We start from the raw sequence: 24,831 nt of genomic DNA, 5'->3' as shown, positions 1-24,831 counted from the left end.
GCTTTTGACAGGATCAAAGATTATCTATCAAAACCCCCTGTACTGGTCCCACCTGAACCTGGTAGGCCTTTGTTTTTATATCTATCGGTGATGGATAATTCCTTTGGATGCGTTCTGGGGCAACATGATGCGACAGGCAAAAAGGAACAAGCAATATATTATTTGAGCAAGAAGTTCACCAATTATGAGGTTAAGTACACCCTTTTAGAAAGGACATGTTGTGCCTTGACTTGGGGCACTCAGAAGTTGAGACATTATCTTTTGGCCTATACCACTTACCTCATATCCAGAATGGATCCTCTGAAGTATATCTTCCAAAAGCCAATGCCCATCGGCAGGCTCACAAAATGGCAAATCCTGCTCACAGAGTTCGATATCGTCTATGTCACTCGCACCGCGATGAAAGCACAGGCTCTGGCCGATCATTTGGTAGAGAATCCAGTTGATGATGAGTACAAGCCACTTACCACATACTTCCCAGACGAAGAGGTCAACTCAATAGAGGAAGTAGTTCCATATGACAACCCTCTATGGAAAATGTATTTTGATGGAGCTGTCAATATCAAAGGAGTTGGGATCGGGGCAATCCTCATCTCACCTATTGGACAATATTACCCTGCAACAGCCCGACTTCGGTTCTTCTGTACCAATAATACGGCAGAATACGAAGCCTATATCATGGGTTTGAAAATGGCCCTCGATCTGGATGTGCATGAACTATTAGTTATGGGAGATTCTGACTTGCTTATCCGGCAAGCCCAAGGTGAATGGGAGACTCGAGACATCAAGCTTATTCCATACAGACAATGTGTACAAGATTTGAGCAAAAGATTCAAATCCATCGAGTTCAGGTACATTCCCAGGTTTCACAACGAGCTAGCCGATGCTTTGGCTACTTTAGCCTCGATGCTCCCTTATCCGGGAAACACCCATATCGATCCACTAGAAATCCAAGTTCGGAATCAACACGGTTATTGCAATACAATTGAGACAGAACCAGATGGTGAACCATGGTATCATGACATAAAGCGTTTCCTGAAAACGAGAGAATACCCAGAGCATGCCAAGGGAGATCAAAAAAGAACTATAAGGAGGCTCGCCAGCGGTTGCTTCCTGAATGGGGAAATTTTGTACAAAAGGACCCCATATTTGAACTTGTTGAGATGCGTAGATGCCACAAAAGCTGAGCGAATCATGAGTGAAGTACATTCGGGGGTATGCGGACCTCACATGAATGGATATGTTTTGGCGAAGAAGATTCTGCGGGCAGGGTATTATTGGCTTACAATGGAGAGAGATTGCTTCAGTTTTGTTCGGAAGTGTCACCAATGCCAGATTCATGGTGACCTGATTCACTCGCCACCTTCAGAGTTGCATCCCATGACCTCTCCTTGGCCTTTCGTTGCTTGGGGAATGGATGTTATTGGGCCAATTGAGCCAAAGGCTTTAAATGGGCATAGATTCATTTTGGTTGCAATTGATTACTTCACCAAGTGGGTGGAGGCCGTCACTTTCAAAGCTGTCACCAAGAAAGCAGTGGTAGACTTTGTTCATTCCAACATCATCTGCCGCTTTGGTATCCCAAATACCATTATCACTGACAATGCAGCCAATCTCAATAGTCATTTGATGAAGGAGGTATGCGAGCGATTTAAAATTATGCATCGCCATTCTACCCCTTACAGGCCAAAAGCCAATGGAGCCGTTGAAGCAGCGAACAAGAACATCAAGAAGATTCTTAGGAAAATGATCCAAGGTTCGAGACAATGGCATGAAAAGTTGCCTTTTGCTCTTTTGGGATACCGCACGACTATTCGCACATCTGTTGGTGCAACTCCTTATCTGTTGATATATGGGACGGAAGCTGTAATACCGGCTGAATTCGAAATTCCCTCTCTTCGAATCATTGTGGAGTCGGAGATTGAAGATGCAGAATGGGTAAAGACTCGATTAGAGCGACTAATGTTGATTGATGAGAAACGGCTAACAGCAGTGTTCTTTGGCCAGTTATACCAGCAAAGAATGGCATGCGCTTACAACAAGAAAGTGCGTCCAAGGCAATTTGAGGTAGGCCAACTCGTTCTGAAACGCATTCTTCCACACCAAGTAGAAGCTAAAGGAAAGTTCGCCCCAAACTGGAAAGGACCCTACATCATCAAGAAAGTGTTACCAAAAGGGGCCTTGCACTTGGTAGATAAAGAAGGACGGGTACCAGACATAACTATTAATGCAGATGCAGTCAAAAGATATTATGTCTGATATATACCCACTGTGGAACTTTCGCGCATGATTTTCTTAGATCGAGATGACGAAGGCTACCATTGCTCACTATTCCAAGAAAGTGTCACCCTTTTATTACCCCTTTTAAGTTGTATTTTTTTTTTGTTTTCCACTTTTTGGAACATGTGTACTTGAACAAATTTTCTGAGTCACTGAACTACGTCCGACCTGATTCCGAAAGGATATGTAGGCAGCCTTACCCTGGGTTCGGTCCCATTGCAACAAAAATCCATATTCCCAATACTCCAAAACTGGGGCAGAAGTTTGTTTTTATCTTACAGTTTTTCCTGTAGAAACAGTTCCAAAGTTTGTAATTCAGTTTAAGGTTCCTTTCGCCTTTTCCTGTTAAGAACTTCTGATCGATCTTTGAGAATACTTGAAGTCCCCATGCCAGGGGCATCAGTCAACTTTCCGCGTGTCGTATCTTAGTGGGAAAAAAAAAGAGAAAAGAAATGAGAGAGTCTTATCGGTGAAAACCCGTATGGGCACTGTAAGGCGACGGTGATTAGAGAAATGAGAGAGGTCAGTTAGCGAAAACCCGCAAAGGGCGCTACTAGCCGGATGATGGTCTTCCATGCTCCGGCATGAGCACAACTAAGACAGTTTCAAGATTGAACATTTGCGACGTATTTTGAGAATTAGACAGCTCACATAGGTCAGGCGTCCATTCCAAAATGCATGTCATGATTCATTGAAGTCGGCACATATCTCCAGATAAGTCTCCTTATTTCTCTCCCCGAAAGGGACACCTTTTATTTAGACACAATTCCTTTTTTCATTTCCAATTGCTCTTCTATTCTTTTCCATAATTTTTCTTAGATTCCCTTTCGGTCTAATCTTGCATCAAAAGCAAAGCAAAACTGGCTGCAAAACTGGCTACAGTTTCCCCGCAATACCGAGCATAATTTGGAGCATATACGGCATTGACGAAGGCAGGAATCCATATGTGATCTCTTTTGATAAGGCGGACAAAGTGTCTCAAAGAAACTGAAAAGGTCGCTTAAGCAAGACTTGCTTCATGGGAAAAGTTGATAAGCACTACAGACAGAAATTGGTTCTAGGTGAAAGACAACTAAGTTTGATTTTAAAGGAAAATTGCCTTGCGTTAGGGACAAGGATTAGCGGTACCATGGACATCCGGGTATGAAATAGCCAGGGGCAACGTCAGAAAGACAATGTCTCTAGAAAGCGATACAGAGTATTCGGGAACCTCGGTGTCATAATGACAAAATCAGTTCTTCGACAGCGAAGGGGTGAATTCAAACTACTAAGGGGGTTAAGGCCACAAACCGACCACCACTTTAAAAACTCACAAATTTTTCTTTGTTTGAAGTAGGATCAAAGCAGTGCAGAATGGCGATTTAAAAAGGGCGAATGTCACCAAAGGTAAGTTTTCGCGAAATCTCAACTTTCCTTTATTTGCAGCATGCATCATTACTGTCCATACCTCCTATTTTCGTAGCTTAAATCAGGTAGAACCTTTTTGCCTAGGGGGATCCAGTTCATTGTTCCGGGTTGAAGTACTCTTCACTCAGGATGTTTTACGTAGCTTAACTCAGGTAGAACCATTTCGCCTAGGGGGATCCGGCTCATAGTTCCGGGTAGAAGTACTCTTCGCTCAGGTTACTTTTCGTAGCTTAACCCAGGTAGAACCTTTTCGCCTAGGGGGATCCAGTTCATAGTTTCGGGTAGAAGTACTCTTCGCTCAGGATGTTTTACGTAGCTTAACTCAAGTAGAACCATTTCGCCAAGGGAGATCCAGCTCATAGTTCCGGGTAGAAGTACTCTTCGCTCAGGTTACTTTTCGTAGTTTAACCCAGGTAGAACCTTTTTGCCTAAGGGGGATCCAGTTCATAGTTCCGGGTAGAAGTACTCTTTGCTCAGGATGTTTTACATAGTTTAACCCAGGTAGAACCTTTTTCGCCTAGGGGGATTCAGCTCATAGTTCCGGGTAGAAGTACTCTTCGCTCAGGATGTTTTACGTAGCTTAACTCAGGTAGAACCATTTCGCCTAGGGGGATCCGGCTCATAGTTCCGGGTAGAAGTACTCTTCGCTCAGGTTACTTTTCGTAGCTTAACCCAGGTAGAACCTTTTATCCTAGGGGGATCCAGTTCATAGTTCCGGGTAGAAGTACTCTTCGCTCAGGATGTTTTACGTAGCTTAACTCAGGTAGAACTATTTCGCCTAGGGAGATCCAGCTCATAGTTCCAGGTAGAAGTACTCTTCGCTCAGGTTACTTTTCGTCATTTAACCCAGGTAGAACCTTTTCACCTAGGGGGATCCAGTTCATAGTTTCGGGTAGAAGTACTCTTTGCTCAGGATGTTTTACGTAGTTTAACCCAGGTAGAACCTTTTTCGCCTAGGGGGATTCAGCTCATAGTTCCGGGTAGAAGTACTCTTCGCTCAGGATATTTTACGTAGCTTAACTCAGGTAGAACCATTTTGCCTAGGGGGATCCGGCTCATAGTTCCGGGTAGAAGTACTCTTCGCTCAGGTTACTTTTTGTAGCTTAACCCAGGTAGAACCTTTTTGCCTAGGGGGATCCAGTTCATAGTTCCGGGTAGAAGTACTCTTCGCTCAGGATGTTTTACGTAGCTTAACTCAGGTAGAACCATTTCGTCTAGGGAGATCCAGCTCATAGTTCCGGGTAGAAGTACTCTTCGCTCAGGTTACTTTTCGTAGTTTAACCCAGGTAGAACCTTTTCGCCCAGGGTGATCCAGTTTATAGTTCCGGGTAGAAGTACTCTTTGCTCAGGATGTTTTACATAGTTTAACCCAGGCAGAACCTTTTTCGCCTAGGGGGATTCAGCTCATAGTTCCGGGTAGAAGTACTCTTCGCTCAGGTTGCTTTTCGTAGCTTAACCCAGGTAGAACCTTTTCGCCTAGGGGGATCCAGTTCATAGTTCCGGGTAGAAGTACTCTTCGCTCAGGTTGCTTTTCGTAGCTTAACCCAGGTAGAACCTTTTCGCCTAGGGGGATCTAGTTCATAGTTCCGGGTAGAAGTACTCTTCGCTCAGGTTGCTTTTCGTAGCTTAACCCAGGTAGAACCTTATCGCCTAGGGGGATCCAGTTCATAGTTCCGGGTAGAAGTACTCTTCCCTCAGAATATATTACGTAGCTTAACCTAGGTAGAACATTTTCGCCTAGGGGGATCCAGCTCATAGTTTTCGGGTAGAAGTACTATTCACCCAGGATTGTTTTTCGTAGCTTAACCCAGGTAGAGCCTATTCGCCTAGGGGGATCTAGCTCATATTTCCGAGTAGAAGTACTCTTCGCCCAGGTTTGCTTTTCGTAGTTTAACCCGGGTAGAAACTTGTCACCTAGGGGGATACAACTCATAGTTCCGGGTAGAAGTACTTTTCACTCAGGTTGTTTTACGTAGCTTAACCGAGGTAGAACCATTTTGCCTAGGGCGATCCAGCTCATAGTTTCGGGTAGAAGTACTTTTCGCTTGGCTATTTTACGTAGCTTAACCCAAGTGTAACCTTTTTCGCCTAGGGGGATCCAGCTCATAGTTCCGAGTAGAAGTACTATTCGCCCATGTTTGCTTTTCGTAGTTTAACCCGGGTAGAAACTTTTCGCCTAGGGGGATACAACTCATATTCCGAGTAGAAGTACTCTTCGCCCAGGTTTGCTTTTCGTAGTTTAACCCAAGTAGACCCTTTTCGCCCCGGGGATTCAGCATTTTTTCAGTAATACAGGGCGCCAACCCCTGGTTACATTATCCTTTTCAGTAATACAGGGCGCCAACCCCTGGTTACATTATCCTTTTCAGTAATACAGGGCACCAACCCCTGATTACCTTTCCTTTTCAGTAATACAGGCCGCCAACCCCTGGTTATATTTCTTTTTCAGTAATACAGGGCGACATCCCCTGATTACATTTCCTTACCAGTATAGGGTACACCAATCCCCGATCTCCTTACCAGTCTAGGGTACACCAATCCCTTGTTGTGTTCTCCAACATAGGGTACACTACTCCCTAGTTGATTTGATTTTAAATGCAGGATACACCACTCTCTGGTATCATTGCCAATATTGGGTATCCCATTCTCTGACCAAAGTTTCCCAACATAAGGTACACAAATCCTTAGTTGAGACATTCTTTTGGGACAATAAAAAAACAAAATCATCATGACCTTTTCAAGGTACACCATTACTTTTTTTATTTGCTTTCAATAAAGAAGTAGTTTAGAATTTTGTTACAATAACTCACAAAAATTTCCTAGTGAAAACTGGGGCAGAAAAATTTCGTTCGTTTGTTTGTTGTGATGTCTGAGCAGGTTTTATCTCGAGACACAAGGTTCGAGATGAACAAAAGAAGAAGTTTGAATCCACAATAAAGAAAAGAAAAGGAAAAAAAGTGAATCCAAATGCAGAAGCAGATGGAAATGATATGGACTGCTCAAAACATGACTGAAGTTACGAGCTTCACATTTCCCGTTTTGCTCAGAAGAAGCCGTAGAAGAATGAACTAGCACCTATATCTAGCAAGCACCAAGGTTCAGATCAGAGTCTGCATGAACAACCAGTCAAGACTCAAGATCAAGGTTCAGAAGACTTATAAATAGGAATCTTGTAACTTATAACTGATAGGCTTGTTTAGTTCCTTTAGATTTTGATGTAATAACAGGGCCACAGACCGGAGCCTCGACGGAACCTAGCTCGACTTTCGAACTCATCACTCCATCATTTTTCTTGAACTACACGCGACATGATTCCCTTATAACCTGAGATATGTAGGCTGTCCAAAACCAGGACTCGGTTGCACCTTTTTCTTTTATTTTCTTCCTCTTTTGAATAACGATATGGTCAAAACTTAGTCACACGGCTCACTTTATCTTTGCCTGAAAACTTTTAATGTTTTCAAGTAAAGAGGAGCATGTTGTGAGCACCTAATTTTTTACCGTGCTTGAATATTTCCCGCTCTCATCTTTTCAGGCGTGTCCCCACTCCACTTTCATTTGTCACCCATGCTTGTCCCCCCACACTTTGCTCCCTACTCTCTCCATTATTCCCTACTCCTTGTCCTTCATGCTTGTCTCCTATCACAAACCCCATACCCCATTTTCAGTTATAAAACACACACATAACACACAAAAAGGGGGAGGAACGAGAAAAGAAAGGGGAGCCACTGCTGTCTTCAAAAAAAAGGAAGCACCCCAATTTCCTTAATTTCCCCAAGAGATCCCTTTGAGTCATGAGATCTTTCACACACTAAAAAAAAGAGCCACACTCACACAAATAGAAAAGAGAACAGAAAGAAACGAGAGAAAATGGAGCTGGTTGAACACACGAAAACGGAGTTCAGCGAAAGCTCACAAAAAATGGAGTTCACGGGTCTTTTTTCTTTACTCCATTAACGTGGCTCCAAAGTAGTACACAAAGCAGCCATTAGAGCATCTCATTAGTTAAGCTCTATTCCACTCCTAAAAACCAGTCTGTTTGAAGCCATAAAAATCGTTCTCTGCTAGCTCACTATCGCCGGCATTTCGCCGGATTTTTACCATCTCCGGCCAGCTCTTTTCCCTCGTGAACAGTCCCCAAAACAGTCCAAAAAAATGTAACAAAACCTCCATTAAAGCAGTCCAAAAAACGTAACAAAACCTCCATTAAAGCAGTCCGAAAATCAGCTTCTTACATCACTGAAAGAGCTGCAGTTTAAGCTCTATTTCAGTCGTGTAAAGTCACCGGAGTTTAGTGAGTTTTCTAAGTGGGCTTCGAGTTTCCGATGATTTGGTCGAATTTCTGTTGAGGTCTTGTACGCAATTATGTTGGTATTTGAGCTTCAAAAGTTGTCAAGGAATCGAAGCTCAGACGCATCTATAAAAGGTTCTTTTTTGTTCTTATCTCATCTTATTATAATAGCTTGATGAATGTTGTTGATGGATCCCCTCTTCTCCGTTAGCATGCTTTCACGCGTGATTTTATCTTGTTTATCAATTGTTTTGGTGTTATTGGATCATTGATGTTGAGTTGTTAAGAGGGATTGATCAGATTTCTATGGCTGGCCACTAAAGTAGATCTTGTGTAAATATGCCTATCGATATTTTTACAAGTTTGTACGTGGCTAAAATTCCCGCTTAACTGCAACCACACACCAATTTGGTATACTTTCGTAGTTCTAGTTGTCATACTGTATCATATCATTCTCATTATAACAAATTAGATATATATTTGCAGATTTGTTATCTTCCCCCTTAACAATTCAAGTGCGTGAGAGACAGAAGTGCATAAACATGTTGCATAAAATGCATTATTTTAATTAGGAAGTCCAAAAGTGAAAAAACAATGGGTTAACATGATAAATAACTTCATTTCCCATTGGCTTATGTTTTACGGATGACTTTTGCTTGTGTGAGGTATGAGGAAGAACATCGTAGTTTGCTTTAGGCGCATAAATAAATCAGGCTATGAGTACGGTTCTCGTGATGCGGTTCGCAATATGTACAAAAATAAACGAGCGCGCGATATCGCGGCTTGTTCAAACAAATTCCATAAATATTAAAAGCGGATAGATAAAACATAAAAACCAATAAATCACAGTTTATCTAAAATTAATTCAAGCCAAGTTGTAGTCAATAAAGCGACCGTGCTAGAACTACGGGAATCGGGGAATGCCTTACACCTTCTCCCCGGTCAACAAAATTACTTATCCGGATTTTATTTTCGCAGACCAATAATAAAGGAGTCAAACCTTCCTTTGGCTAGGGATTCAAATAAAAGGTGACTTGGAACACCAAAAATCAATTTCAAGTGGCGACTCTATAAATAAAAATACTCAAATTTGTCACTTTAATTGGAAAAACTCTTTAACCCACAATCAATAACATATTTATCTTTTTTGGGGAGGCATAAAAGGGGTGTGACAGACCCCACTGGTGGGATTATCCTGAGTTGTTGTTGTTGTTATAGTATATATGAAGACAATTTGCTCAACAACTTCCAAGGTGGGTGTGACAACATATATTCAGAAAGCTAAAAATACTTGGTTTTTAGGACCTTTTGTGGCTTTCTCTCTTAGTCAAATTCACTAGTGAGCTAATCTGCAATTGGCTAAGGTCTTAGTCCAATCTAGGGGTAGGAGTGTATATAGCTCGGGTTGGTTCGAATTTTTTAATTATCAAACCAATGGTGTCGGATTTTTAAATTTATAAACCAAACCAACAAAGTCGAGTTTTTCAATCTCCGTTTTTTCGATTTTTTCGGGGTTTCCGCTTTTTTTCCGGTAAAGTCTTCATAGCATAAAATATGTAACTTGTGCTCCAAATATTTCTTAAGCTCTAGTAAAATACAACCATATAATGTATTTTTCAAGAAACTAACATAATAATATGAGATAAGTTATAACATTATACTAAAATATTCAATAACAAAGATAAAATAATAAAATTACATAAAATAAATATTACTAATTAATAAGCCATAATGAAAATTAACATAATTTAAAAATACTACTCCCTTCGTTCCAATTTATGTGAACATGTTTGACTTGAGTATTTGCGTGATTATAAAAGTTTCTCATTAAAGATAGAATAGTAAGTTTAAGCTAAATTATTTCCAAATTTAGAAAGGGGTCATTCTTTTTTGAACGGACTAAAAAGGAAATAGGTTCACATAAACTGGAACGGAGGGAGTATATAGGTCATGCTAAAATAGGTATAGCTAATAAGTACTAATATTAATTACATAACTAAGCACTAAAGAAAAAGATAAACTAAGCTATGCATTTTCATTATAAACCAATGTAAAACTAAAATATTTATCCAATCATTCCTAGTATTGAATTGAATTTCTTTTGTTAGTATTAGTATTGAATTGAACTTTGTTTGAGTTACTACATTTACGGGCTATAAAATTTATTTACCATTCAAGAATGTTAAGTCTAAACTTGAAATAATACGTTAAAAGATAAAACTGTAAAAAAATTTAAGAAATATTTATAAATTACATAACAATAAATATTTATATGTATAAAATATTCTTAAAAATTATATAAATGCACTATCGGGTTGGTTTGGTTTCGCCATGACTTTTTTTTAGTTAAAACCAAATCAAACCAATTATGGTCGGGTTTTATTTTCCAATACCAAACCACATCGATTGTTTTTCCCCGGTTTGACACGGATTATCGATTTGGTGTGGTTTATCGATTTTTTTTGTATACCCCTATCTAGGTGTATTTGATCCCATTTGGGGGTTAATTGCCTCCCTCCCTTATTCAAGAATCGAAATCGATTTGCTTTATAAAAAGAAGATATCAATGAACTTCTATGAAATAGTTTCACAGGATTCAGCCAATTGTCTTGATTGTGGAATATCATTGAGAAATAGGAATCCGGGTTATCAAAGAATTTCCTGCGATTATTTCTAGTATGGAATGAGTCAATCATCCACTTTGGTATCTTATTGAAAAAAATGGTGATATTGTTCCTCCATTGATCAAGAATTTAGATTTTTGGGAAGTATCATGATCGTCCAATAAGAAGGGTTTTAATTTTTTCAAATGAACAATTTGAAGACCTATTGATTCTAACAACTGATTGCAGAGTTGATCATTCGGACCTTTCAATTCATAGATGTAGATCTCGGACCTATGAATGGGGATATTTTCGAAACTCACACAGAAAAAAAAGAAGTGAGTTAGACAAAAAGAAAAGCAACTTGGACAAAAAAAGAAGTGACTTGGACAAAAAGAAACGAAGACGTGACATCACGCCACCGTCTCTCTCAAATTAAATAATTACAATAAATTGAAAATTATGAGAGAGGAAAAAAGGCAAAGTAGGGTTTTGACCGAACGTCACTAAGGGATTGTTTGGTTTAGAAATAAGTTATACATAAATTAATAATACAACAATTATAATACATGGATTATTTCTTGTTAGATGTTTGGTTTGATATAGTGCATGATAGTATATAATGTATATATTAAAAATATGTGCTTGTTACCTTTTAAACATAAGCAATTAAAGTCGTTTATTGTTACAAGTGTTAGTTGTGTCATTTTAGTATTTTAATCAATGTATGATATATCCACACAGTTCTAGTCCGTCTAATAACCCCTTGCAAAATCGTGCTTGGTCTCGTACTATTCTATTTCTTCTTGTTATGCGACACTAGATGTATAATGGATTAGTATGTGCTTTTACAGTTGGCTTACATATGCTTTCCCTAATTGATTTTTGCATGAAACTCACAAATTCAATAATTTGATCTAGGAATTATTTGCCTTAGAAATTAATGTCGATTTTTAGTTATAATGGAAACTGATTACATGTCCCTAATTCTACTTGATCTAGGAACGCCGTGCATGAGTCACATATACAGGGAGCAAAATACAGTTGCCGGCCCATTATATTGGAACATTTCGATAATCAAACATGAATTTCTGGAAATTATATATGTATTTCAATTCTGATCCCCTGCCCTTTTTGTGCTAAATTGTTATGTTCACGGCCATTTAGGGATTAAGTACTATAGAAAGTAGAAAGGTCTCAAGAATGATGTAAGATGTACTTTGTTTTCATACACACACAAGGTAACCAATATATTAAAGCAAAAAAAAAAAAAAAAAAAAACTTTTGCATGTCACCTTTTGGTAAATCATTATTTTGTAATGATACATATTTAATACATGTAATATTTTTCTTTTCCAATTAAAGAAAACCCCATTAGAAGGTTGAATATCAGAGGAACGACTTTCGCAAATTAGTCTTGTATAAATATTAAAATTAGTCGAATAAAATTTTAATATAGTTCGACGCTCATTATCATAGGCACATGTAAAGTCTTATCTTGTAGCTAGTTACAGATACCAAAAACACATGAAAGCTAATTCAGAGGCAACTTGATGATTTTAACTTTATGGGTTCCGAGTTCGGGATTCTCTTGCCATTCATTCTAGTACTATTTTCGACTATGCATGTTTAACTCTTTGGAGTTCTGATGGGATATGTGATGCCTGGTTTAATAGTGGAACAAATACTGATAATCTCTAGAAGTAAACAGCTAGCGAATCTGCATTTAGCAAATGCCAACGAGCCAAAAAGCAACGAAAAGTAGCTTCCCAGAATTTGAGGCCCCCAATTTCAGGACTTCGTTGAAGAGGTCAATAAACGAAACACCCTTGCTAATACAATATTGACTAAAATCCCACGATCTTACAGAAATACAGTACATATTTTTTGCAGCTGAATTGACATAATAAACAATATATATGCACGGTGCCCGCATGCATATTACAGTTTTCTGCCTTAAACCGTGCTTTGCGCTAATAACACATGCTATTAGAATTTAATAAACATTTATTAAATGCCTAAAAGAGGGTTGGTTTTGGTGCTTTCTTAGATGATGAGTTGTAATTACAAGGACGTTGCTATGTACAATTAATCAAGATTTGCTTGAAAAAGACAGGAGAAAAAACAGAATGAAATAGGGTTTTTCAATAGAATTCCCGAGTCAAGATCTGATTAACAAAAATATATGTTTAATGAGGAAAAAAGGGTTTTGTTTATATGTTCACCTTTTCGACCCTACTGAGTTTCCTAGAGCCATTTATCTTTCTCAAATTTCGGAAGGTTCTCCCAACATTCTAATTGTAAAAATAGAGATTAAGGAACACATAAAAATTAATGTATGTTCTCATATAGGTTCTCTTTAATTTCTAATTGCTATTCAAGTTTATACCGATTGTATTTAAAGAGAATATGTAGAACTCTTTAATGAAAATTTTTAGACATCAAATACTATATGGAAAGAGCAAATTCAACATCAATCAGTTTATTTCAGAAATATAACTAATATTATAATTTGGTGGCAAAATTAGCCGAAGCTGATCTCACATATAGCTAGCTTAGAAAAATAAATTGGTGATCCAATGCAATAATTTGTAGACAAAATTGCTACAGTAGTTTGCCTTGAAAAGTGTGTCATTTTCCAAAGAAAAATAGGACTTTAATTCCTCAAAGGGTTTACGTGTATCTTTTTCTAAGAAAATCTAGAGGGAATCGCACCTATCCCATTAAAGTATTATCGCTAAGTTGCATTATCTTCTAATTATCTTCTTCTTAATAAGGTATTTAACTCAACTACTCAAGTCAGTCTTCTCCAACATGCATGTAAGTTAAACTGACATTTTAATGATACATTCAAAGTATATGCCAGTTGGATTTTGGATTTTTCTTCTTATTATGGTCCTTAATCAAATAACAATAGCGGTGAACGTTTGGAAGAAAAAATAAATTAACATAGCTCAAGAAGAACAAATCCAAGTAAATATTCCATCGGAAAGTGTAATCGAGCTTTGAATATTTTACCCTCAAAATCGGATAATAATTAAATTTGTAAGTAGTTTTAAGGATACGTGATCTAACTTGATACAAAACGATAAATTAGATTGCAATTGAAATCAGTAATGGAAAAGTAAATGCAAAACACACAAATTGAACAGTCTTAGCCATGGAGAATTAATCACCCTTGCTCGAGCCAGGTACTTCGATCGATATCAAGACAGAAGAAAACGAAGGCTTAAAGAGAATAGTAAGAACTTAAAGAGAATAATAATGTATTACTTTGGAATAAGAGTTATAGTGTCCCCAATAAATTATCAAACTCCTCTTTATATAGTAGAGGAGTCCTACTTTAGGTAAAAATCTATAAAAGGTAAAAATCCATAGTTTAGGTGATTTCCGATTCCTTACTGATATGCGCCGAGATTCCCATTGTAATATCCGGCCGGTTACGGATATTTCGGTCTCCTGCTGGTTATGCTAACAATGTTTCTTCGAAACTCGATTGGGGCTAAGGTCGACTCCGGAATTACTGACTCAATATCTTCGAAGGCAGGTGTTCTGACCCCGGGTTCTAGATCGGTGGGACTCGGGGTCGATCTTTAATCTTTGGTTACACTACTAGAAATCTGGTAAAAACCGACCAAAAAAACCGACCAACGTTAGTCGGTAATGGCCAAAAACCGACCAAAACGTGACCATTTATATGTGGACGGTATTTTTGTGGTCGGAAAGGAATACCGACCAAAGTTGGTCGGAAATTACCGACCAACTTTGGTCGGTCTATTAAATTCAAAAAAAAAATATTGCAAAAAAAATCGACCAAAGTTGGTCGGTTTTTTCCGACCAAAGTTGGTCGGTATTTTAATTATGTAATAAAAAGATTCACCATCTGGGAATCGAACCGGGATCTGTACTATGGCAGGATACTATTCTACCACTAGACCATTGGTACATTTTATTTTAAGACTGTCTTTTATTTGATTTATACTCTTTAATTGTATTTTCGCACGAAAATAACCGACCAAAGTTGGTTGGTTTTATTAAAAAGTAAAATTACCAACCAAAGTTGGTCGGTTTTTTTAATTGACCCGCCGAATTAACCGACCAATTTTGGTCGGTTTTTTAAATATTAATTTTTATTTATTTTAATTGAAAAACCGACCAAAGTTGGTCGGTTTCTTGAAACATAAATTTCGCGGGACTCAAAAATAGTTTTCCGTATTTTTGCGCCAAAGAAAATCAACCAAAGTTGGTCGGTTTCGTAAAAAAAAAAATTTAAAAAAAATATTTTGAAAAACCGACAAACTTTGGTCATATTTTTGGTCGGTTTTTTGACCGACCAAAGTTGGTCGGTCGACCTTGGTCGGTTTTTGTCGAATTTCTAGTAGTGTTATCATGTTCTAATCCTATCCTGACATATCGTAGGCGAGCTCGATTTCGACCGTATACAAATAGTCCCCATGTTTTTCGGAGAGTAGACGACGAGAAACGACATGAGCTTCCGATCCTTACTTCGATACCCCGCGACAGAAACGACAAAACAGTCGAAACGTCTCGTGAGTCAAGTCTTAATGGCATTAAATGCTTGTCAGTTGCCGGTCAGACACTCCTAGATGTGAACCGTCACTGGAAAACTATAAATACTGCCTAAATTGTTCGTTCAAACTTTACATTCAAGCATTCTACCCTCGTTCCTAAGAAATTTCAATACTTCCAAGCACTTATATTCTGGTTACTTTGAGACCTTTTATAAGAACTCTCATTCGTCTTTTTCTCAAACCACCGAGTGTACTTTTTTAATTTCATCATTTTCTTTATTTCCTCTCTATAAAGAAATGATGAAAACTTTAAAAATCGTTCCCCAAAAAGAAACTCATTCTACCTCGCGATCGGCTACCGAAGATACCGCTTCACGTATTTCCGTCGAGGAACCAGCACCGGAACCTCCTCTAAAAATGTTCATCTTGGGGGGGGGGGGGCAATGGTGATTTTAAAGTTGAAAAGCCCTCCTCCGTACCAGGCCGGTGTGAGGAGGTCTCGAGGTACATCTGCTCGATCACCGAGGATGTTCTCTCACAAGTCAAAAAGGATTGAAGCTGGGTTGACAAACATGCGGTGGTTCCCGAACCTGACGAAGCCATCACTACCCACGTCGAGGGATTTCTAAGTATTTACACTTATCCCTTCACGTTGGGCCCCTTGGACCCGGTTATCGTCGACTTCTACAGAAGATACGAGGTGACCCAGGGTCAAATTCACCCTTCTTTCTGGAGGATCGTAATCCTCCTCCGCTTCTTTGTGAGCAAGATCAAAGGGTTCCCTTTCACGATCGACCACCTTATGCATTTGTACATTCCCCGACTCTACCCGGATGGGCTGATCAAGTTCGCCCGTCGGGCCAGTAAAGTTGCATTCTCGAGTATCGATGAAGAAAGGGATCGGGGTTGGGTAGGCCAGTTCGTCCGAGTGAAGACCTCAAACTTAATCCCTGCCGAGCACATGCCGTTCCTGAGAAGTGAAACATGAAGCGTAAGTATATAATTTTGCTTCCAAGGTTTTATTTATTGCCCTTTTCCTTCCTTATTATCAGTGTTTTGTGATGGTGCAGCTGTTGCCCGTATCTCGAATGTAGCTCCTAGACTCAAGGAGTGGGTCGAGGGCATCGTATCGCAAAGGCCTTATTCCGAGCGCTCGTGGAACGAGCTTTTAAAGGGCCGATGGGAGGCCCGTTCGCATGGTGAGATATCTTTCATAAGTGATATTTGGTTTCCTCTTTGCATGATTAAGTCCTTACTTATTTTATTTCTTTCTGCAGGTTTACCCAAGGATGTCCAAATGAGGCCCATATCCGGTAGTGATGATTTCCCCACTGAGTCCCCTGTTCCAAAACTAGGTGAAGAGAAGAAGAGAAAGAGGGCTCCGAATACCTGATTCGGACTCCCAAAGAGCAGGCTGATGCGCAAGCCAAAAGAAACCTCCAGCTCACGAATACCTGATTCGGACTCCCTCTACCAGCTCAGGGACGAGTCTAAAAAGGATGAAGATTTAGTGGCCCAGGATCCATTTGTCCCTGAAGAACGGGCATCAACCGAAGGGGCGATGATAACGGCCAATCCCTCCCAAATTCAAGAGGTCGATGCATCAATGGGGGCGAGGAACCTCAAGGTGCCAGTTCTGCTCCATTAAGTGTCATCGATATAACGGGATTGCCTTTGTTCACATACTCAATGTTCGGTGAAGCTCAAGCCGCGAAGGAGCGTTCAAATGAGGGGGTCCAAGGAGCGAACGATCCCCTCAAAAGCTTTTTTGATGGCGTGTACTCTATTGCCACGAAGGATGTCACCGGATTAGGTGATTTAGAAGTACAAAGAAGAAGTCCTCCCTCGGGGACAGGTGGGTCTAGCTCGAACTCGAGGTTGGTCAACGATTCCCTGCCCCGAGTGTTGATCCAGGTCGAAAACGGTCGATCATTATCTCTGTTCCGGAGGACACCGGGCCCTTTCCGTGTATGTTAGGGTATCTAGTTACCTACAGTGCCTGGTGACTGAAGAAGACCTGGCAAAGATGAACGAGGTGGAATTTCCATGCTTGTTCAATGAAGCACAACATGCATTGAATCGGGTAAAGTATTTACCAAACCTTTTCATTTTCCAGCTTTGGTTACTTAATGATCTTAATATTTTTCCTTGTATTCATAGTCGTTGGTGCTTCACCACGATACCTTCCTCCGATATCGAGAAGAGCTGAGTCTCCTCGAGGCCGAAGCCAAAGAGCTTATTGAGAAGAAAGATATGTACAAACTTCTCAGTGAGCAACACGAGGTGGAGGTTAAGAGCCTCCGAGCTGAGTTGGAGGTGGCTCAAAAGGAGCATACCGACTTGGTCACACAGGTAAAAATATTTGAGCATAGTGAAAAAGAGTTAGACTTGGTGACTAACGATCGGAATCTGCAGGTCCAACAAAAAATCGATCAAATCGGTCAACTACGAGTAGAGATGGATGCTGTGAAGGCCGAGACCGACGAATGGAGGGGCAGGATGGATCATATGGCCTTAAAAAAATAGGTTGCTCGGGCGAAACTAACTTTGACTGAGGTCCAGTTTTGAGCAACAAAGGAAAAGGTCGAGGTGCAGGCCAAAAAGTTTGAAGAACCTAAGTATCGGCTAAGTTCGGTTGCCTCTGATAGAAAAATTATGGCCGAGGAACTTGCAACAACCAAGTCAGCTGTCGTGGAGGTTAAATCCGATGCTGACAAGATGGTGGCCCAATATAAGGCCGATGCCGAGGTGCCCCAGGACCGCTTGAAGGACATTTTTGATTATGAGAAGCGGCAGTCACGAAGAGAGGCCCTCGAGGAGATTCATGCTTGGGGTTTCGATCTATTGGCCAAGATCGAAATCGCCAAGGGGCTCAGGGCCGAGGCCAAAATGTTAGCCTACCCAGAAGAAGAAGAAGAAGAAGAAGAAGAAGAAGAAGAAGAAGAAGAAGAAGAAGAAGAAAAAGAAGAAGAAGACTCCAAGGGTTTCGATGGACCCGGGGGTGGAGTATACCAGGCTAGTTAAACTCCTTTGTAAAACGTTTTTGCATTTTTTTTGTACTTGTGTACTTTTGTATTTTTTGTTGAGGTCATTTGGCCTTTATAAAGACTGTATATAATATACAAGGCTTGTTTTTCCCTTCGACAATTTAAGAATTTTGTTTTCCTTTGCTTTATTCTTTATGTTTGCAAAGATCGAAATGCCTTAGCATCAAATAGTTAGGTCACGTTCAGAAGTTCGAACAGGCCTTGCCTTTGGTTTAAGGCATCATGGGGGTTCGGTATTATCAAAAACGTTTTTCCCCAAAACACTTATGATTTTGTAGTTTGTAGTTTGCCGAAGGTAGCCTTTAGAACCGGTTATTAAATTTTGAAAGTCATGTTTTTTGTTACAGGTCTCGGACGTCTCCGAGCTATTTTAATATGGTCTTAGCCTTCAATTTGGGTGCTGCTCAGTGGGTTTGTTACCCTGAGTTATTCGAGCTTGCATAAGATAATAGTCCCCGAACGGGGATGGCCGTAGCCTTTAGGGTTCGGGCATTGCCTAATAGGTCTTGTGCCCCCGGCCTTTCGATAGCCCGAGCCGTCTAAGTTTATTTTTGGATTGCAGTCCCCGACTTGGAGAGATCGTTTGAAATCGGATAAGGCAGACCTTGGGCTCGATGCCTTTAGGGGATTGAATGTAGGAAATTCTTTTAAGAAAGAAGAGAAAATTTTAAGGGACAAGATGTTTATCCGCAAGGTAGAAACTTCTTTTTATTCTTGTGCGCAATAGTCACACATGTGTAAGTGTTTTGTGTCAGGGCTCGATCAGTCTATGCGGGCACAATTTATTTGACCGTTTGACCCTTACAGTAAATCCTATCGATCGAGTCGAGACCATTCAATCATAAAGTTTCTTTCCTTGCTAAAGTCCTTATCCGAGGGTAATGCCCTTAGTGTTCGTGGCCGATCGTAGAAAGGCTTCAAATACTGTTGTTGTGATCTTCGATGCCGGTTCGTAACCGGCCTTTAATTCTAAGTTAGCATGATCTATTGTTGCCTCGTTAAAAACCTTGCTAGAAAACTCATTTGGGACAAAACTGGTTCAAGGAAAAAAGAGTGCAACGCGGGCTTTCAAACCTAAAGATTGTGTCATTCTTTGATGATTGTCTGTTGGTGTTAGTTCATAATGCAAATAAATAAAAGGAAATGAATGGTGTCATACCTTAGCAGTAGTATCGCTTCAAGTGAGCTATGTTACAGTTGTTCAGTAGTTGCTCACCGTTCACTTTTTCGAGTTTGTACGATCCTTTACGTGTGATCTCGATAATTTGATAAGGGCTTTCCCAGTTCGGCCCCAACTTCCCTTCGTTTGGGTTTCGGGTGTTTAGTGTAACCTTACTTAGTATTAAGTCCCTTACATTGAATTGTCGAAGGTTGGCCCTTCGATTGTAATATCTCTCGATCTGCTGCTTTTTGGCGGCCAACCGGACAAGGGCTGCTTCGCGCCTTTCATATAATAGATGTAGGCTCATGTTCATAGCCTCATCGTTTGATTCCTTGGTTGCATATCAGAACTTGAGACTTGGTTCTCTGACTTCGACCGGTATTAGAGCTTCGGTGCTATAAACCAATGAGAATGGGGTGGCCTCGGTACTGGACTTCGAGGTTGTTCGGTATGCCCATAAGACTTCGGGTAGGATTTTCTTCCATTTTCCCTTGGCGTCAGCTAACCTCTTTTTGAGGTTTTGGAGTATGATTTTGTTGGTCGATTCCGCTTGTCTGTTCCCACTAGGGTGGTAGGTGTTGATAGGATCCTTTTGATCTTATGAGCTTCGAGAAACTTACTGGGTGCCCATTGAAGGGGGCAACAATATCCATCCCCCACTTCATGAACAACCATGGCGACAAAACCGAATACACCAGTTCCCCGGGTTGATGAATCATCGGAGCATGTCTTTAACATTCATCACATTTTTGTACGAACTCCTTCGCATCCTTTTCCATATCAATCCAGTAATAGCCGGATCTGATTACTTTTCGAACCAATGATTCGGCGCCTGAATGATTTCCACAGGTGCCTTCGTGGATTTCCCTCAAAATATACTCAATGTCCCCTGGTCCTAGACATATCGCGAGTGGGCCATTGAATGTTCTTCTGAACCAGGTTCCGTCTTTGGACTGGCTAAACCGGGCTGCCTTTGTATGTAGGGCCCTTGATTCATTTGGATCCGACGACATTTTTTGGTCTTCAGGTATTCTATATATTTATTTCTCCAGTCCCAAGTTAGGCTCGTTGAATTAATCTCGGCATGACCTTTTTCCACTATCGATCTCATAAGTTGTACGACTGCCCCCGAGTTGAACTAGTCGTCCTCGACCGATGACCCTAGGTTAGCGAGGGCACCGACCTCACTATTTTAATCCCGATGTACGTGTTGCAAAGTCCATTCTTTGAATCGATGTAATGCTACCTGCAATTTATCCAGGTACATTTGTATTCGTTCTTTCCTGACCTCGAACGTCCCATTAACTTGGTTTACCACAATGAGGGAGTGCACTTAGCTTCAATTATCTCTGCCCCCACGCTTTTGGCTAGTTCGAGACCTGCCATCATGGTCTCATATTCGTCCTCATTGTTAGTCAATTTAATAGTCCTAATAGATTGTCTAACTACATTGCCTGTTGGTGGCTTCAATACGATGCCAAGTCCGGACCCTTTTACGTTCGAGGCGCCATCCATAAAGAGGGTCCAGATCCCCGAGGAGGTTCCTCAGTTGATTAACAACTCTCTTTCGACCTCGGGTATTAGGGCCAGCGTAAAGTCGGCCACAAAGTCTACTAAAATTTGAGACTTAATGGCAGTCTAGGGTCGGTATTCAATATCATACCCACTGATTTCCACGGCCCATTTGGCCAACCGGCCTGAGAGCTCGGGCTTATGCATAACATTCCTTAATGGGTAAGTGGTCACGACACATATGGGGTGACACTGGAAGTATGGTTTTAGCTTTCTAGAGGCACTTAGCAAAGCGAGCGCCAGTTTTTATAGGTGAGGGAACCTAGTTTCGGCCTCACCTAGGGAATTGCTAACATAGTAAATTGGAAATTGTGTACCTTGTTCTTCTTGGACCAGGACTCCACTTACCACTATTTTCGATACTGCCAAGTGCAAGTATAGTTGTTCTTCTGTCTTCGGCTTGTGAAGAAGCGGTGGGCTCGATAGATACCACTTGAGCTCCTCCAAAGCCCGTTGGCATTCCAAGCTCCATGAGAAGTTATTTTTCTTCTTCAATAGTGTGAAGAACCGGTGGCTCTTGTCGGACAACCTCGAGATGAATCGCCCCAGGGCGGCTATGCGCCCAGTTAATCTTTGCACGACCTTCACGTTGTCTACAACCGTGATATCTTTGATGGCTTTGATTTTGTCGGGGTTGATCTCGATACCTCGGTTGGATACCATGAATCCGAGGAATTACCTAACCTAACTCCAAACGCACATTTCACTGGGTTCAACTTCATATTATATTGCTTCAATATACAGAAGGTTTTTGCAAATGTTTTAAATGGTCCTCTGCTCGTAAGGACTTAACCAACATATCGTCAATGTAAACTTCCATTGATTTTCCTAATTGTTCCTCGAACATCTGGTTTACTAGGCGTTGGTAAGTAGCACTAGAATTTTTAATCCGAACGGTATCACGTTATAGCAGTATGTGCCGTATTTAGTGATAAAGGAGGTTTTTCCTGATCAGTCGGGTCTATCTGTATTTGGTTGTACCCGGAGTAGGCATCGAGAAAACTGAGGATCTCGCGGTCGTCTGTGGCATCGATCATACTATCGATGTTAGGCAAAGGGAAAGAGTCTTTAGGACATGCCTTATTCAAATACTTATAGTCTATACATATTCTTAATTTATTCCCTTTTTTAGGGACTACCACTACGTTCGCTAACCAATCCGGGTATTTAACCTCCCGTATGGATCCTATTTTAAGGAGTTTAGATACATCATCTTTGATGAAAGCGTGTGTGACCTCGGACTTGGTTCTCTTCTTCTGCTTGATCGGATGGAACTTCGGATCCAGGCTTAGCTTGTGAGTGGTTATCTCCGGTGGCATCCCTGTCATGTCAAGGTGTAACCAAACGAAAAAATCTTCATTAGTTATAAGAAATTGAATGAGTTTTTTCCTGAGCTCGGGGCTTAACCCCGTGCCTAGGTATACCTTTTGATCAGGCAAATGTTCACTCAACATGACTTGTTCTAGCTCCTCGATCGTCGATTTAGTGGCGTCGGAATCAATGGGGGCTATAAAAGATCTGGGGACCCCGCAATCATCATCATTGTCAACCCCTCGTTCCTCAGATTCTACCGAGGCTGGGTTTGGCCCCGTTTTTGACCATCTCGTTCGGATATAACTTAGTTGAGATTGTGGATGCCCGTATCACTTCATCGACCGCGAACATTTCCTTGTGCTTATTTATATGCTTAAACTTAGCGGGTAGTCCCGCCTGACCTAGGGTCGCAGTCGGAGCGCCTAAGCGCAATAAGGGTCGGGGAGCCCAAACATGCGATGGGTTGGAGCCGGGACATTATGAGAGTTGAGTTTCAACCACCACTTTTTGTGATGTCCGTCGCGGTGGACTCACATTTAGTCCAACCACATGCTCGGGGCACACGGGAGGACAGTATCCATCCCACGACACCACCACGACCATGAGTCTGGGCGCGGTGTGCGGTGGCGGCTGGTTATTCCCCAAAGACTATTTTGACTCTGCCAGGTGTTGGGAATTTCAGCACCTGGTGCAGTGTCGAGGGTACTGCTCTCATATTGTGAATCTACAGCCTCCCGAACAAAGCTTTGTACCTCATGTATCCTTCGATCACATAAAACTTAGCTTTCTGGATGGTTCCGGCGGCGTTCACCGGTAATGTTATCTCACCCTTAGTGGTTTCACATGCCATGTTGAATCTGTTTAGAACTCGGACTGCAGGCATGATTTGGTCTTGTAGACCGAGCTGATCCACGACCCTCGATTGGATGATGTTTGGCGAGCTACCTGGATCAATTAATACACGCTTAACTCGAATTTTATGTACGAGAATAAATATTACATGTGCATCATTGTGGGGATGTATGATCCCTTTCGCGTCCTTGTCATTGAGAGACAGGGTCCCTTCTGACATGTAATATCGAGTCCGTTTTTCCCTCGTGATGGATACTTTGGTGCGCTGCATCATAGGCCCCTGAGGGACATCGACCCCACCGATGATTATGTTTATGACGTGTTGAGGTTCGTTTTGTTAGGTATGTTTGTTAGAATACCTATTCCTAAAATGATTCTTTGCTCGGTCACTCAGGAATTCTCAAAGATGCCCGTTGTTGAATAGTTGGGCTACTTCCTCTTTCAACTGTCGGTAATCCTCCGTTCTGTGGCCGTGAGTGCTGTGATATTTACACATCTGGTTAGGATCCCCTTGGGTTGGAACATATTGTAGAGGTCGAGGCCATTTGGGATCTTTGATGTGTCTGATGACTGATATAATGGCGGATGCATTAGCGTTAGTATTCCGATAACCTCGACGTTTCTTTAGGCCTGATGATCTTGTCAAAGCCATTCTTGCTGATGAGTCCCGGTTGCTCTTACCTCGATCGCTTCTCATTTCATTTTCCATAGAATTCTTCCCAGACCCACTACTTCTTTGGTCTCCATTATACGACTGATACCAATCCCTGTTTGGTCTCGGTTCACGAACGATGTCTCTCTTGACTATGTCGATGGTTCTAGTGGGATAAAAAGACCCCGAAGGGGTCCCGAGTTGATCATCTTCCATATCATAGCCCCTTTTGATAGGGTCTCTCCAAACTTCTTCAACAGGATAGACTCGATCTCAACATCCACCACGTCGTTCCTTTTGATGGCACATGTGTAAGAGGTTATATGCTCATTTGGGTCGATCGTTTCGTTATACTTGGCAATCTCGAGCATGCAGTATTTCTTAAGGATTGACTTTTGGAGCCGCGCTCGGAGGAAAAGGTTTTTGCACAAACTTCTTGGAATCCAGGCCTTTCAATATTGGCAGTGCTCCTCGGATTTGGTCTACCCTGGAATTGTAAGTTTCCACCTTTTTGTCATTAGCTTCGATTTTCTTCTCCCCTGATTCTATCTGTTTCGTCAGCTCTTCGAGCATCTTTATGATCTCGGGGTTAGCCCCCGATTTATGTTCATTTGACCCTTCTGCGACCGGTTCATCCATGCGGGTGACTTCCTAGGGTGGATCGGGTTCAACCCTGCTCGGTGCACGGCTTTGGTTTTGTAACTGAGCTATCGCCTCCTGTTGAGCCTGTAACATTTCGAAGATCACCCATAAACTAATCCCGTCTCCTCCAATGTTTTGTGTGTTTTGGGTTGCCGATCGGGCTCCACCACGGACGCTATTCTCGGGGTCGGTAGGCAAGTTTGTGTCGATAGCCACATGTGAATTAGCGTCAATTGGGTCCGCGGCCGGATTTTTGATAGGATCAACGGGCGGAACCTCGTCACCGAGTGCTATGTTGTTATTTACGTCGATAGCCACATGGGAATTATGCTAACAATGTTTCTTTGAACTCGATCGGGGCTAAGGTCGACTTTGGGGTTACAGACTCAATGTCTTCGAAGGTAGGAGTTCTGACCCTGGGTTCTATATCGGTGGGACTCAGGGTCGATCTTCAGTCTTTAGTTATCATGTTCTGAT

General features: G+C 41.2%; 1 protein-coding gene across 1 annotated transcript; it reads left to right on the top strand.

The window, feature by feature from the left end:
• Nucleotides 1-392: 392 nt before the first annotated feature.
• Nucleotides 393-16,506, top strand: LOC138903012 (uncharacterized). The gene is made up of 3 exons (XM_070190921.1): nucleotides 393-1,271; nucleotides 3,617-3,666; nucleotides 16,391-16,506. Exons 1-3 carry the CDS (start codon nucleotides 400-402, stop codon nucleotides 16,504-16,506), a joined length of 1,038 nt encoding a protein of 345 aa, XP_070047022.1. The 5' UTR covers nucleotides 393-399.
• The last annotated feature ends 8,325 nt before the right edge of the window (nucleotides 16,507-24,831 follow it).

The sequence above is a fragment of the Nicotiana tomentosiformis genome, chromosome 12, assembly GCF_000390325.3.
Source record: "Nicotiana tomentosiformis chromosome 12, ASM39032v3, whole genome shotgun sequence".
Taxonomy (NCBI): Eukaryota; Viridiplantae; Streptophyta; class Magnoliopsida; order Solanales; family Solanaceae; genus Nicotiana; species Nicotiana tomentosiformis.
Note: the sequence above shows the minus strand (reverse complement) of the source record. Positions and strands in the feature narration are given on the sequence as shown.

What these genes read in the sequence shown, in the direction of transcription:
- LOC138903012 (XM_070190921.1), top strand. Translation starts at nt 400, where the DNA reads ATGAAAGCACAGGCTCTGGCCGATCATTTGGTAGAGAATCCAGTTGAT. An exon ending in AAGAAGATTCTGCGGGCAGG is followed by an intron (nt 1,272 to 3,616) that starts GTATTATTGGCT and finishes TGTTTGAAGTAG; the next exon opens with GATCAAAGCAGTGCAGAATG. An exon ending in AAGGGCGAATGTCACCAAAG is followed by an intron (nt 3,667 to 16,390) that starts GTAAGTTTTCGC and finishes TTCTTTCTGCAG; the next exon opens with GTTTACCCAAGGATGTCCAA.